The sequence below is a fragment of the Gavia stellata genome, chromosome 10 (genome assembly GCF_030936135.1).
Source record: "Gavia stellata isolate bGavSte3 chromosome 10, bGavSte3.hap2, whole genome shotgun sequence".
In the NCBI taxonomy this organism is placed as follows: Eukaryota; Metazoa; Chordata; class Aves; order Gaviiformes; family Gaviidae; genus Gavia; species Gavia stellata.
Window position 1 is genome coordinate 8,573,655 of NC_082603.1, and position 14,926 is coordinate 8,588,580.

General features: G+C 50.0%; 2 protein-coding genes across 2 annotated transcripts in view; one reads left to right on the forward strand and one right to left on the reverse strand.

The window, feature by feature from the left end:
* Positions 1-1,391: 1,391 nt before the first annotated feature.
* SEC22B (SEC22 homolog B, vesicle trafficking protein) lies at positions 1,392-9,650 on the reverse strand. Its single transcript, XM_059821966.1, has 5 exons — positions 9,575-9,650; positions 9,170-9,279; positions 4,280-4,440; positions 3,803-3,949; positions 1,392-3,411 (listed from the first exon to the last, which is right to left on the reverse strand). Exons 1-5 carry the CDS (start codon positions 9,647-9,649, stop codon positions 3,257-3,259), a joined length of 648 nt encoding a protein of 215 aa, XP_059677949.1. The 5' UTR covers position 9,650; the 3' UTR covers positions 1,392-3,256.
* Positions 9,651-10,137: 487 nt separating this feature from the next.
* The window catches only part of PACS2 (phosphofurin acidic cluster sorting protein 2), a 78,700-nt gene continuing 73,911 nt past the window's right edge, over positions 10,138-14,926 (forward strand). The window contains exon 1 of the mRNA XM_059821642.1: positions 10,138-10,265. Coding sequence (XP_059677625.1) covers positions 10,138-10,265 — 128 coding nt within the window. The remainder of the gene's footprint in view (positions 10,266-14,926) is intronic.

The following is a 14,926-nucleotide window of genomic DNA, read 5'->3' on the forward strand; positions in this document are numbered from 1 at the left end:
TCGGCCTCTGCTGGGTTGAAGGGACCTGGCACAGGAACCGGGGGGATCCCTGGTGGGGGAACCCAGCAGGCAAAGGCTGCTCCAGAGCCTCTGGAGGCAGAGGGGCAGGTGAGAAACAGAAATGGGATGGGCGTTGGGTAGGAGGCGACTCGGGCAAACGCCCTGCTGGGAAGCGTCACCGTCCAGCTCAGTCGCAGCATCCCAGCTGCGTGACGGGATGAGGCCAGGCGGCACAGCCCTGTGTGGCACGGTTCGGGAGCCCTTGCAGGCAGATCCCCGGGTTCGTGAGGATGCAGCCCAGGCCCAGCGAGGCTGCGGGTCTTTGGGGAGGCCAGAACATTGCAACGAGGTAGGTGGCCTCAGGAGGAACCCCCTTCTTCTCCCCAGCTCTGGGCACGGCTCTGCACTGTGCACCAGCTCCATGCAGGCACTGCCATCTGCAGGCAGCGGCTCCGGGACCAGCTCTGGGCCTCTGCCAGCACCAAGCGTGCAGCACTGGGCTCCAGCCTCTCCCAGCACCCAGACCCACGAGCAGCAACCAACCACTATGGTCACCCACACCCAGCAGGGCTGCAGCCTGCACCCACCACTCGCTGCTGCACACCAGGGCAGGGAGCCACGTCCCTGAGCCCAGGGGCGCTCCCCCAGCCCAGCCTCGAGCAAGCTGTGAGCGAACGCGTGGAGAAACCAGCAATGGCTTCTCCTCCCCTCTGCCCCGAGCAGCAGGACGGGAGCAACTAACCTCATCCCTGGCTGCTCAGGAGGCACAGACAGCCCCCAGCAAAACAACCCGCAGCCTACACCTCCCTTGCACAGAGCATCAGGCGCACATCTGCCCTGTGCAATGGAGAAAAAGGAGCTCTGCATTTTCAGCGCAGCGAGGGAGTTGCTTATAAAGCGCTCCCTGGAGCCCCATGCTGGCCTGTGGGAGAGAAGTCTTCCTTGCCTTCCTCTTTAGGCAAGCAGCATTTGCAGGTCCGTGCCCTGTTAATACTGACACACACCATGGGGGGGGAATGGACATGCCCCACTCCCACTTTGTTCTGCTTCACATGTGCCCCACAGGAACAGCATTGCCACAAAACTGTCCCCATAAAAATCTGCCCATGCACCTACAAGGCTCTGCCCATGCTGAGGAGGCTGCCTGCCTGCATCCAACAGGCAGAGACACATGCCAGCAGGGAAAGAGACCCCTGCTATAACTAAAATACAGTCTCTCTGCCAGAAAATGGCCGAGATCATGTTTTGCAACTACTTCTGCCTCCAAAAAGGAGTCTTTATTCCAGATGGCTTCAGCTACGGGGTCTTTACCCTCTTGTGTCCCTGGAAGAAAAGAAAGCATCTTCCAAGATCACAGAAACAAGACACGGGAAACTCCACGCTGCAGAGGGGATTTTTCAGAAGCGTTTATTTCACTGCTGACACTGGGGCTGCAGGAGGCAACTGCTCACCGAGCTGCCCTTTGCTGCAGGAACGTCACTCCCCTCAATCACGACAATCCACGTACAGTTGGTGTCTGCTCACCTTTCAGCACCTACATTACACAGACCTACATCACTGGGACATTCACCTGTTAGGGACACCACTTAAAAGGATTAAAATAATGATAATAATAATAATAAAGCAATCTACAAAGTAACACTTGGAGGCATCATGCAGGAACCAGATGATTTTAGACTACGTGGCAGATCAGATTTCCTAGGTCTACTGGTGGATGAGTGCTAATTGCTTCCCTGCCAGTCCAACACAGTGCCAAGCTGGGGAGTGTTCCCAGACAGGACAACAGCTCCCTGTTTCCTACTCAGTGGCAGGAAATGCTTCCAGGTCACAGTTTATACTTCCAGAACTACACAAGATTATGTGCTTGTAAAAGGTGCTGGGGAGTCCTGAAACTTCCTTCTGTGACACTGCCTGCTTCCTACCAAGTGGCAGACACCTGAGTGCCTGAGCTGTGGGGTTTCTTTTTTCTCTTTCAAAATAAACCCAAAAGCTAACTGGTAAAACATTATTCTTAGCACAGGTGGACCAAAAAAATAAAAAAAAAATAATAATCACATTACACTGGAAATATATAGATTGGCCCATGAGAAAGAAGCTATATACTATTGCCCCATAATGAGTTTTTCTTCACCTACAGTTTCAACTTCCCAAGTGAGGTAGGGAGAGGGTGACCACAGGAAAAAAAAGATGGTGTTTCCAAAGGATTCCACTGTTTTAAACTTATCCTTTTGAATCCTTCATGTAAAGTTAAAGTGTTCTTTAAGGAAACACTGCCTTTTCTTCACAACAACATTCAGAGTTTTGGTTTTTTGGTTGTTTTGGGTGAAGGAAAGACGGAGAAAGAAAACAAGCATCCCAGAGCTGAAATGCTGGCAGTTTTGACACATTTTGGAAGGAAAGTATGGTTATAAAAAGGAAGGAAATAATGTAGTGAATCTGCAGATAGGAGGGAAAAATACAGAGTGCTGACATAGTTTGCACTGTGCCCACTCCAACAGCACTTGAATTACACACCCTGTTCACATGGAAACATATTGTCATACACAGCCATCAGGAGAGGGAAAGGGGACACTTACAAACCTGTAGTTTAATTTTGTAGGAATCAGTAACGTAGAAGCCTTTCATTGCCCCTCCTAGTACTAGACAGAATGTATTTTAAGGCATAATTTAACATCCATTTCTTCCTAAAGCAATTTAAAGTGTAACAAGCCAAGATGTCAGACACAGAAAACTCAACAATAGTTACTCTGACAGAGGTGAAAGCTATTTTATGTACAGTGCAGTATCTGCCTTCAAATGGGGGAGTCCTGTCTTTAAAAAAAAAAAGAAAAACAAAAAAAAACCTGCAGACCCAGATTCTAAAAAAGCAAACATTGCCAACACAAGGAATGTTCATTAGAGTCCAGTTCCCACTAGAGCTACTCAACAGGAGGACGTACAACGTGATTATGCTAAACCGCACTCATTGACTGTTCCCAGAGCGTGCCCGGAGGGGGGCAGAACTGTGGGAGGCCAAACTCTGCAGTACCCTAGTGCAAACTGCCTCAGAGGAAAAGCCTGTAGTCAACAAGCCTTTACACCTATTGTTAGGCTTCACTAAGAGATGTAGTAGTCAGGTGTCACCTAACGATTTCAGGACACTCCCATGAAGGTGATGGTCCTGTGTGGATTCTAATGCACATCCCCTGTGAACAGTGTCCTGCACACATACACCTGCCAGGCTACCGGCTTTCCCTCTTCCGTGACTGCAACCAGCTCACAGCCACCAGAATCTCACGTAGACGATCAACATGATAAAAAACACAGCTACGGCCGCAAGTTTGGCATAAGTGGAACGCATGTTCAGATACTTCGCATCCTGACGGTACTTCTTGGACAAACTGGACAAGTTGTTGGCCTTGGAATCAAGAGCTGTTAAAGGGAAAGGGGAGAGAAGTTAATCAAGATTAACCCAACCAGATGTTCCCCAAATGTTACATTAACTGTACAAGTTTCTCTGGAGCAGCCGGAAGTCCAGCAGTTTCACATGGCAGCATGCCCTGTGCCTATCTGCAGTGCCCTAGGTGCTTGTCCTGCTGGGATGAGAGCCATTCAAGCTGGTAAGACCCTGGTTTTGCCCAAAAGAAGAACCAGTACCTGCTAGGTGCTTCAGGATGCAACTGATCCAACTGAAACACCCAGAGTCCATTGCTTTTCCCAGGAGGCTCAGGAATTAGCAAGCCTTTCCCTCCGGTATGCTCTACCCACCCAGCTGACCGAGGGGACAAGGAACCATATGCCAAATAACGGCCATTCCCTGTACCTGAAAGTGCCTCTCCTCGCTGTAAGACTTCTTCAATGTTGGCCACCATAATCCTCTGCACATCTTGCAGCTCTGTGTTGATGGAGCCCAGGTTCCTCCTTGCCCGGCTATCAATGTAGAGCTTCTTGGTTTTCTGGATGTAGGTATCTGGAACAAGAGTGGGCTATCAGAGGGAATCTCACCTAACACAGAGCAGCCCGGCTGCTGAAGGAGTGGGAGCATTGCTAAAACAGCCAGCAGACTGCATGCAAATATTCACTGGAGCGAGGCCAAGAGACTTAAAGCGGGATATCTGAATCAAAGGACATTTACCATTTCCCTACCACTTTTCTATTCTCTTGCTCAAAACACCCATTTCTCTAGAGCCAAGAAGAGGCTGAACTGTCAATGCCATAGGCCAAACTGGAGAGGATTCTGTGGCTGCTGCTCCCCCCCAGCAAGAAGTTTCCTAACTAGCCACAGGGAGAGGGACCTCACCAAATTCAATGAAGGAATAGGGTCTGGAGACCGTCGGCACCTTCTTGCCATGCTGCTCATCAAACTCTGAATGCAAGTCTTCCAGATATGCAAAGGCCAGTTTCTTGGGGAATGCAGCTTCACACAGGACCAGGTAACACACTCCTTTCTCAATGATGTAGCTAGAAGAACAGCAGACAGAGCATTAATCAATCAATTTTGAATCTATCCTATCAAACACCACCCTGCATACCTTTATTACTATAAAGCAGTGAGAACTGGTTACAGGGACTTCCATTTTGCTATGTCTGGATCAGGTGTAAACTTTTCTACAAAGTAATGGCTTATTTTTTCTTTACCTAAAATAAATTTTTTTGTAGCCTCAGACCCTATACTCGTGCCAACAGCCCTGAACTTTGACTTCACTGGAACGGAAGTTAGCCTGTATCATTAGCTTAACAAAATACCAGCAACAAAAAAGTTACAATTTTGGAGTAAGAAAGGGAGGACACCCTTCCTCTCTCCTGCAGTCAGGAGGAGGGGAGCACAAGAAAGCTCGCCACCAGAATAGAGGGGAAGGTGGCCAACACAGCTCTAAGACCATGCAGCACAGCCAAGTACCTGAGGCCCACGGACAGGAAGCTCTGCCCTGAGATTAGGACACGCACAAGAATTTGGTCTCAGCATGCTAGAAAGCCACGCAGCGACTGGCAGCTCCCGCTTTCCATTTTGGAGGGCTGGGTATCCCCTTCCCCCCCAACACCAGCCTGTTGGGGGGGTGTCGCTATCCACATGCATGATCTCAAAGGTAGCTGGGGAAAATATTGGTGCTAGATGGGTTCTGGTGACTTCCCCTACAGGTTTGCTATGGGTAAGTATGACTGTGCTACCAGCTCTTCGACTGTGATGTTAGGAGCTCCAAAACATACGTTGGAACAGGAGTTGCTCTTGCTGTGCAATGCTGTATGGTTTGTTCCATGGCTGAACGCTCAGAGAGGTCCTCTTCTCCTCCTCGTACCACCCTATCCCCATTGCATCTAATTTGTATTTGTTTGCAGAGGTTTAGTGCTGACCTTCTTTCAGCATGAGCTCGGATGCCTCCATCAGCACTGAGAACGGGGCCTTTCATTATAATTCAGCTAAAAAGCCTACTGAAATAAGGGGTAAGATAGAACCAATCTTGAGATTAAGTTATTTAGGCTTTGCTACAACCATCTGCTGCTGGACATTCCCAACTACATTCTCCTCCTCATTGAGCCAATAGAAGAATAAAGGCAACAATATTTCCACCAAAACAAAGGGAGTGGAGACTGTAGATAGCCCTGCATACGCTTTTGAATGTTTATCTGTATTATTCAGGGTGGAATTTAAATGCTACTTTTATGTTACCTTCCTTTGACTTTCTGCATTACGCTAACTAGACTGCTACATAATGGCATTAAGATTAACAGTGTATTAAAGAATTGACCCAGTCACGAGGGCACTGTAGTTAAATAAGTAGCTTAAAATTTTCTTAATAGCCACATCAGGGTTACAAAACAACCTCCTCTTCACACTGTTTTTCCAGATACCCCAAAAGGTCCAAGTCCGTTGAATTAACCATTTTCAACTTGTTTCTGGGCTCAGGAGTATCCATTTCTCCTGCCTCTATATGGCCTGTGTCTGAATCCCACCAGCCTTCAAATAACAACCGATTCACCCCAACCAGAAGCAAGAAACTCCCGTTACTATAATCCATTCCACAAGCATGTCCCCATGAGCCCATGCTTTTATTCAATTTTATGACCCTCAGCTTGGACTGCATCAACGCATAAGATTAACCCTACATCATGTACATCATGTCTCCGTTCTTCCCTTACCCTCGGAAACCTGCTTGACAGCTTGGAGTTCCCAAAAATCATCACCCAGAGCTTGATTTAGCCACCATCATGAATGGCAATATTTGAAAAAGTTTTTTGAAATAAGAAAAACTGAGAGTCAGAGCAGCAAACTGAAGATGAGAGCAGTCTGAGGTATGTTCCCCATCGGTACAGCTCTTATCTCTGCTTGGACCAGCTGGTCCTGCCTGGAGCTCTCCAGCTGTATTCCCCACTTGCCTTTCCCTGATGTGATGTTAGATGCGTTGGATTTAAAGTCGATCTGTCAGCAACACAGAGAGCAAGCACTCCTCATTCTGTCCCAGATTCAATTTTGTCAACCTCAGTTCAACATCAGAGCAGAGCTCCTGCACAGCTGGGCTTCTCATTTTTGCACTTTGTGCGTGCCTCCGAGCTTCAGCACAGCACATGATCACGTTGACTGCTTGGCAGCGTATGCACACAAGGGGCAGACATCGCTGTTTGCCACTGCTAATTCCCGTACTCCGGATTTCTGCACACTGAGTGTAGCCAGTAGGTTTCCTATAATTATCTTGGATCATTTTGAGAGAGAAAAGCTTTATCCTGGTTACAGTGGCAAAGGCCAAGGGTTGCTTTCAACACGACAAGTAAGAGCCAGTTGAGCCATTCATCAGCCAAAGGTCAACTACTGACTGACAGCACAGCAGACTCCATCAGTGTTTCTATACCTGCACAGCTCCATACACCGAGTGCTGTAGCTGAAAGGGTGACACAGCTCTTGGAGCTGAAGTCTAAATACTACATTTGACAGAAATCACTTCAGCAGTATAGTTTGAGCTTCACATTTCAGCAAGACTAGACTCTTCTCTGAAGTGATCAAGCTAAAAACGTCCAACAGCACCTCAGCAAGTTCAGCAATATCCTTAGCCACACTTCTAACTCTTGCACCACACAATGCTCTACCCTGGTTAGTGCTGCCCTCAGCAGTCAGCTCTGATTTGGCAGAAAAAATGGTGTGTTGCATTAATGAACTGCATGGTCATCAGTCAGCATTATTTTAGACTAAATCTCAAACTCCCCTGTTTCCTCCCCTTCCTGTACCGTGATCACAGGAGGTTTTCTGACCTGAAAGTATTCTTTTCATATAGGTCCTGCCTTAATGTCCCACCTTAAAGGATACAGCAGCTGAATGCTTTGCAGCAGCAGCTGTCAATTGCCTCTGGAACCTGCCTAGGGACTAACTCAATACAGGAGGAGAAACGTTCCTTTCCCTGCCTATCTGCCAGACAGGTAAGCTGGCTGTTTCTTTGAGACAGCTGTCAAAACATGAGCTTGCTCAAGTCCTCCCACCTTGTCAGAACCAGTGACATTACAGCCACCTTTAAGAAGCTTCAATTTCCTGGGCACAAATGTTGCAGCCTTCCCAGACATCGCTCTGCTTGCGTCATGGAAGCAACACAAGGAGGGATTTATTAGGATCTACACAGACTCTTTCCCAAGGCTTCACTGGCAGTCAGAGCTACACCCATGCAGTGTCATGGAAACATTTAAAATGAGAGAGTTTTTAAACTCTAGAAAGTTTTAACTTCTAGAAAGAAGACAATGCAGGGCAGCACTTTGCAGTTAACTCTGGCAACAACACACAAACCCAACAGGACATAGGGATGGCCAGGCTATTTTAATCAGGGCTATCCTCTGACCACTATAACTCCCTATCAAAGGCAACCAGAAGCAAAAAGATAAAAAAAATCTCGTTGCAGTTGTCCTATGTAAGCTAACCACAAGAAAAGTTGCCCTCAAAACCTCATGGCTTTTACCAAAGATCACCCTTCCAAAAAACTCCTGTGCCTGTCTTTTCATGTTACTGAATCTCTGAAGAAAGGGACAGGGCAGGAGATTTGCTGAAGGACCCTTGTTATAGAAGCAGAGACCTAAAGCCAATCTTGCCCTGTGTTCAAAGGCTGTCTCCCACTCACCTAGCTGTAAACACGCACCCAGTCACCGGGGCTGGGGAATCAACCAAGAGACACTGCTGACGGCACAGCAGAAGCGGTGCCAAGCGCAGGAAATCTTTGCGCATCACTGGCAAAACTGCATAACCCTGCCTTGGTGATCTCACGTGGCACCTGATCTCACAGACTTCTAACATAATTATTTCTGCTAATAGCATAAACCTGATTTTTGACAAGATCTTGGGCTTGACTAAATTCTCAAGCATTATTCTGCTACGTAGTAACACGTCATGTAAAGAAGCATTTCCTTTTCTCAAACATAAGCTTGCTCTCCTGCCTTTGACGAACTGTCAATTCCTCCTCTGTTTACTTGCCTTTCCAGTTCCCTTGCTATTGATTGGGCAGTAAGGTCTGATTCACATTCTCTGTAAGTTTTCATTATTTTATATTCAGGTTGCCTTGTTAGTGTGCTACTGGAGAAAGCCAAAAGCACTTTAAGTTGAGTGTTTCCAAACAGTTTAGGAAATGAATTTAACACACCCAATACATCTGGCAACAATAAGACTGAATCTACAAGATGAATGAATACAGTTTGCCAGATATTAAGGAAATAACAAAATAAAAAAAATCAGAGATGCTCCACGTGCTTCTACACATGAAGTTAATGCACAAAAAGGTACGTTCTCATGGAATACGCAGAGAGGAAAATCTTGTGCAAGAGGAGCTCACAGTAGTACTGCCAGACTGTTTTTACCAAAGACATCTCTCTTTAAAAAAAGACAAGACACGGGAGATACAGAAGACACAGTGAAGGTATCTTAGAGGGTGCAAACAAACACAAAAAGCTTAAAAGGAACAGAACCTACATCGTCTTCAGCAAAGGCAGAACTATAAACCTGGCTGAAAAACAAGTGCCAGACAGCAGTGCCAAGAAGTAACAAGTCCCACGCTCTCCCCTCAGAGCAGGTATTACACTTCAGCTAGCAGGGCAGATAGTTCAACAACTCACCCTCTCTCAGGCAGCCCAGTTTCTAACAAATCCTCACCCTGACCCAGAAGTGCCTCTACTTATTTGCATGGCAGGTGAAACCTGTTCTCCCATCACACCTACAGATACTTACTGGAAAGCCATGGCTCCTGCTTCGAGAGTACATCTCGTGGGGGACTGCTCATTCAGCTTGCGGAAGAGCTGCTTCGCTTGACTCTGGTACTGCTGCAGATCGCGGCCTGACTGAGAAGGGAAGACAGGTTGTTGGGGGCGGCTGCTACCGTAGAAACACCACCTGCCCGCAGGCAGGGGGGCTCCGGGGGGGGCCCGGGCTCAGCCCGAGGAGGAGCGGCCCAACAGCACAGACGCGGCTCTCCACCTCCCGCCCACGACCACCGGGGGAGAAATGCTTGTGCAAGAGCCGCCCAGCTTGTGAGAAGGGGGTGCGGGGGCCCGGCTGGACGCCCTCCCGCCCGCGCCTCACCGACACGCCGGGGCGGACCCCCCGCCCGCGCCCCCGGCCCGTGCGCGGCCCCACCTGCTCGTCCTCCTGCATGGAGGCGGCCAGCGGGAGCCCGTCCGCCACGCGGGCGATCATCGTAAGCAGCACCATCTCCGCGCCCCGCTGCGGCCCGCCCGCCGCCGCCCGGCCCCACACCCGCCGCCTGCTTCTGCCACGGAGCTACCCGGAAGCTGCCGCCGCAACATCCGGTCCCACCGTCGCCAGCAGCACGGGCACTTCCGGCCGCGCGCCAGGAAACTGCCCGGGCGGCAACACGACCCCACCGCTAAGGGGCCGCAGGGGGACAGGGGAAGGAAGCGCAGCAGAACCGGGCTCAGCTACCTCCCCCTCCTGGCCACGCCCCCTCAGCACAAATACGCCCCCTGCACTGAAGCACCGCCCACAAATCAAACCACCCCAACTTTAGCCCCGCCCCAGCCCCGCCCCCTCACATGACTCCGCCCCATCGGCCCCCCCACGCTGATTTAGCCCCGCCTCCTCGAGCCGCGCCCCCTCACACGTGACGCCCCCCCCGCCGGGGCGGGGTGGCGGCGCAGGCGGCGGCGGCGGCCCGGTGGGCGCGCGCCAGGCCGGCAGCCATGGCGGCGGCGGCGGAACGGAGCCGCCTCAGCTTCCCGGGCGGTGCCGGGGCCCTGGGGCGACCTGTGCCTATGAACCTCTTCGCTACCTGGGAGATCGACGGTTCCAGCCCTAGCTGCGTCCCCAGGTAACGGTGGGCGGCCCCTTCCCCTCAAGCGGGCAGTCCCCGGGGCCTCGCGGCTGGGCGCGGGCCTCCGACCGCGAGGCCCCGGGGGCTGCTTCCTCAACCCCCCTATCCCCTGAGCTTTGCGGTCCTTCTCTCGATTTTAGGGTCCCTTTCCTCCATTTTGGGGTGTCTCCCCCCCTCACCGTTACCACAGTGATGGGCAGGGCTCCCCTACCCCTTCAGTGGGTTTTGGGGGTGGGCGGGGAGTACAAGGACCCCCTGACCCTAAAAAGGGGGGGGTGGCTGGTGCCCCCTGCACCAGGCCTGTGAGGGGGTCACCCTGTGGGCCCCCCCCATGCGTTTGAGTGCCCCCCCCCCCCAAAAAAAAAAAAAAAAACTGGCTTGGGGTGTACGTTGGTGGCAGGGTTTGTGGTGTCTGGCTCCTTCTTACACCGAGTTGTGCTCCCCAGGCCCTGCCGTCCCCTGTGGGTGTCCTGTTAACCGGGCCTTTGTCCGGTAAATGCCCCACGTCAGTTGCCTCAGGGTGGGCATTATTTTTTCTTCTTTTGGTTTTTCACCCGCTCCCAGTCTTGAATCTTTCCCCACCTCTGCTGTGTGTGTATAAACACGAGGATGCATCCCTGCCGGTGCTTTTTTTAGTCCGCAGGGGAGGGATCCGTTTTAGTTTTTATAAAATTTGGGCTTCTCACGTCTGGCTTTAACAGAAAGCCTTTCAGGATTTAAACACACTGCAGATGAATCTTTGATGCGTTCCTCTTTCTCTTTTTATTTTATTAATGGGGGCACAGCAAGTGAGCAAAAAGGGAGCAGAGTCATCGGGCTGACCTCGCAGGAATGTAGAGCTTTGCAAGCTTTACAAACGCCCCAAATCCCTCTGTCTCCTGTGCCATCCAGATAGCGGGTTGGACTCGATGGTCGTGCTCCTGTCTTGCATGGCTAGCAGCTTGCTCATGGGACTAGTAACTATCTTAACTTAAACATTACCCGCAGTTATAGTGCTTTGACATTGTGGGCAGGAAGATAGCATGGGGTAGAAGAAAACCCAAGTCCTGCAATTGCAGATGGTCTTGTTATAACAGCTTATCTGTGCTGACAGCACCTTGGAGTATCTGTTGGGCAGCAACTTTCTCTGCTTGTGTCTTGTTTAGCCTTTCTTCTCTGCAGCGGGAGGTCTCGGAAGGGGATTAGCACCAAGGGGAACGTGCCCCTCTTCAAGGAGTCCCTTTGCTGTGGAAGGAGTTGCCTGTATGGGAGGAGCTGGAGGAGCAGTAGTTGCACCTTTGATTTTCGCTCTGGATTCCAGTGCGATTCATATTGACCCTGGTGGTGTACAGAGGACACAGAGGCCCTCTTGTAACACCATTTTGAAACCTGTTCTCTCCATTGCACCCTCAACTGCAGGAAGGCAGTTGGGCTTCCATCTCATCCAACCTTGTAACAGTGGCTGTTAAACTGAAATAAAAACCCAAATGCCCGTTGCTGTCAAGGACTTTTAGTTCTGCATTATCATTTATGCTGATACTTGCAGATCTGAAAATGAGCTCACAACATAGCTTGCTTGTTTGCAAATCTGTAGATGACCGGAAAACGCAGTGTAAGGACACTGGCCCTGCCTTGATGTAGTAGGGGATGAGGGTGCATCTGCACAGGACTTGGCATTTTGGGTGGGTCCTGGGTACTTGAATTGCGTTGGGCAGGTGAGCAGCAGATTCTTGGCAGCTGGTTGAGGTGCCTGGAGGAATCTGGGTGATGCAAAGGACATGTGGGTATCTGGGCAGGTGGGGCAGAACTCAGATTTGAGGGACAAATTTTGGAGTGATGTAAGCAAGCTGTGAAGCAGGGGCTGGTGAAAGTGCTCAGATTGCACGCCCTGGGGCCTGAGGCTTCAATGGGAGAACTGGGGCAGTTGGGACCTTCTAGGAACATAGCTTTTGTATGAGGGAGTTTGTGTGTAGTGGTGGGTCCCTATGGTTTCAGCCCTGTTGTTGCCATCACCTTTGCTTGCTGTTCCTGGGTGCTGTTTTCTCCTAGAGCCTGGGGGGATAAGCAGACATCCAGCTGCCGCATCTGCCGCTGCTGACCAAAAGAGCAGGTCTTTCCACAGCCCAGCTGAACATGGGCTGGGCAAGTGTGCGAGGGCTGTGTACCAGGTGCAACGTATGGTGGGTCTGCAGTTGTAGCTGTGGGTGCCAAGTGTTTTTCATTAATCTAAAATGAAGTCAGGAGCAGCCAAGGTTGCAGCTCCTGCAGTGATGTTAGTCTGATTGCACAGTGAGGTGTGTGCTACACTGCTTGTGCTGGGCAAACAGTGAATTCTGTAGCAGCAGCTGGCGTGCAGAGCCTGGACGCTCAATTCTGCTGTTTTCTAATCATTTAACATCACGTCTTGTGATGCTACATCGGGTCCGTGCTTTGCATTTCATTACAGGCTTTGCAACAAACCTCTCTGTCAGAGAAGGTAGGATTTTGAAAACCTTTAAGTTATACTACTGCCTTTGTGCTTAAATTCATATTGTAGTGACTTTTCCTGTGGCACAATGGCCAAGATTTTTTGTGTTAAAGTGAGAGAGACTGGAATGAAAACTGTTCTGGGGGGAAACAATATTCAGAATGAGCTTGTTGTTCAAGCAGACCTCTGTGGGGACACGAAAGGAGGATATGGAGGAGAGTGGGCCTTGGCGTGTGGTCAAGTACTGTGGAACTGCCTTGGTCTCTTCTGAGATTTCCACCAGTTACAAGTTCCCCTCTGGGCTTCTGTTGACAGGACAGGTCTTCCTAGTTGAGAAGAGGCTTGAACTTGGCAGAAAGTCAGAGGATTCATGGAAGAGGGGCGTGTGTTTGGGGAGGGAGTGTTGCTTCCTTCCCTTTTCTTTTTGGTGCAATAAATCTTACCCCATTTCTAAACAGTTTCTCCTGCAGTAAGCTGGAGCAGGAGGAGCTGGGTGGAAGCAGTGCCTGGGATGGGCTGTGCCTGCATTTGCCCTAAATTGTGTGGGTGGGTGTTGAGGTGGAGGGCCTCATGCGGATATGGTATATGCTTCCCAGATGATGGCTGAGAATTAGACTGTGGGAGGAAGGTCTCTAAAGCACTACTCTTCAACACACTCTTTTTTGGTGGGTGATTTACTGAAAGCCCATTCAGCTTGGGGGGGGGGGTGTGTCAGTAAAATCTGGAAGGCTGCCTTGGTGCCTCTGTAGAGTTTCCTTGTGTGAAAAGGCTGTGTCTGAACTTAAGGAAGAATAATACTGAAGAACTATAGCATTGTTCTGCAATTGTGTGTTTTGAGTGAAACACAAGTTTAGGTGGCATTTTGCACTTGTGCTGGGCTCTCTTTCTCTTCTGCTGGTCACAGAAATTATTTTCCGACTTTTCTTCAGCGCATGTAGCTCCTGGGGGTTTTGACCGACCATAGTGCTTCTGAAATGCAAGTGCTTTCTTTTAGTCATCCCAGAAATGTGACTCAAACTGTCTCACTATCTGGGCGTAACTGCTACATACCAGAAGGGAGAGATGCCTACCTTTTTCTGCAGTTTCTTCTATGCATTGAAATATTTTCCTTTGCAGAAGGTTACATTACATAAAGTTCTCCCTACCACCTGTAAAAACAGAGAGTGGTGGTCTTGCTGCATAACACTGAGAGAATCAAAACTTTTCCCTCTGTTTACTCACACTGAAAAGTAAGAATTACTTGGGGGGAGGGTGTTGTGTTGTTTTTTTCTTTTTTTTCTTTCCAATCTCTTGATGAAGCTGTGGATGTGAATGGGAGGATGCAGTACCATCCTGTCTTGAAGGAGCCTCATGAGGAGACAGCAGCATGAGGAGGCTGTCTAGAGGAAGAGTGGTCTTGGGGAGAAAGCTTTGTTGGAAGGGGGTCTGCTGGAGCAGGAGAAGGTGAGGGTCAGTGGTCCCATTCAGAATGGGTTTTGTTTTAGGCTACTGCCTTAATTGTCGCATACTTGAAAAAGTTCCTGCTGAGCTCTGACCTGTGAAGTGGAGTGTACTGACACCAAACTGCACATGGAGCAGATGTGACCTGGTGTCCCTTGGAGATAGGAGGGAAGCTGTGGAGCAGACCTGGGAAAAGACGATGTTGGAGATCCAAGGCTGTTTACTGTGCACTGCCTGAGCTTTTCACATGCTAGCTTGCCTCTGTAGCTTGCCTGCTGGGTGAGGAAACATGAAGGGAATCCGTGGACATCCCCTGGACTCGAACAGGAGGTTACTGGTGCAGCAATGTTAGGGCTCAGCGTGCTGTGGCATGGCCTCGCAGCACGCAGACTTTCACACCAGCCCTGGTGTGGACATCCTCAGGGACAATGGAAACTGATTTGGGTGAGGCTGTGGATTCATAGCAGCTGAGTGGATCCTAACAGTTTGCTCATGCCCCGGGCTACATGCTCCTCTCCAGGTGCCAGCTCCCATCTTCTGATCTGTCTCTTTCTGGGTTTCCTGTAGGTTAATAAGTTGCAGTGATTTGCAGAGGGGTCTGTGAGCATGTAAAGGTAACAGCATGGACGTGTGACCAGGAGGGACACACTGAGGACTGCTGGGGCATGGAGCCACTCCAGCAAGCTGCATGTTTACACCCCTACATAGTGTTAATTCCCTCTCCCAGCCAAGTGCTGAGGGGCTCTTGACCTGTACGAAGTCCGTGGCTGGC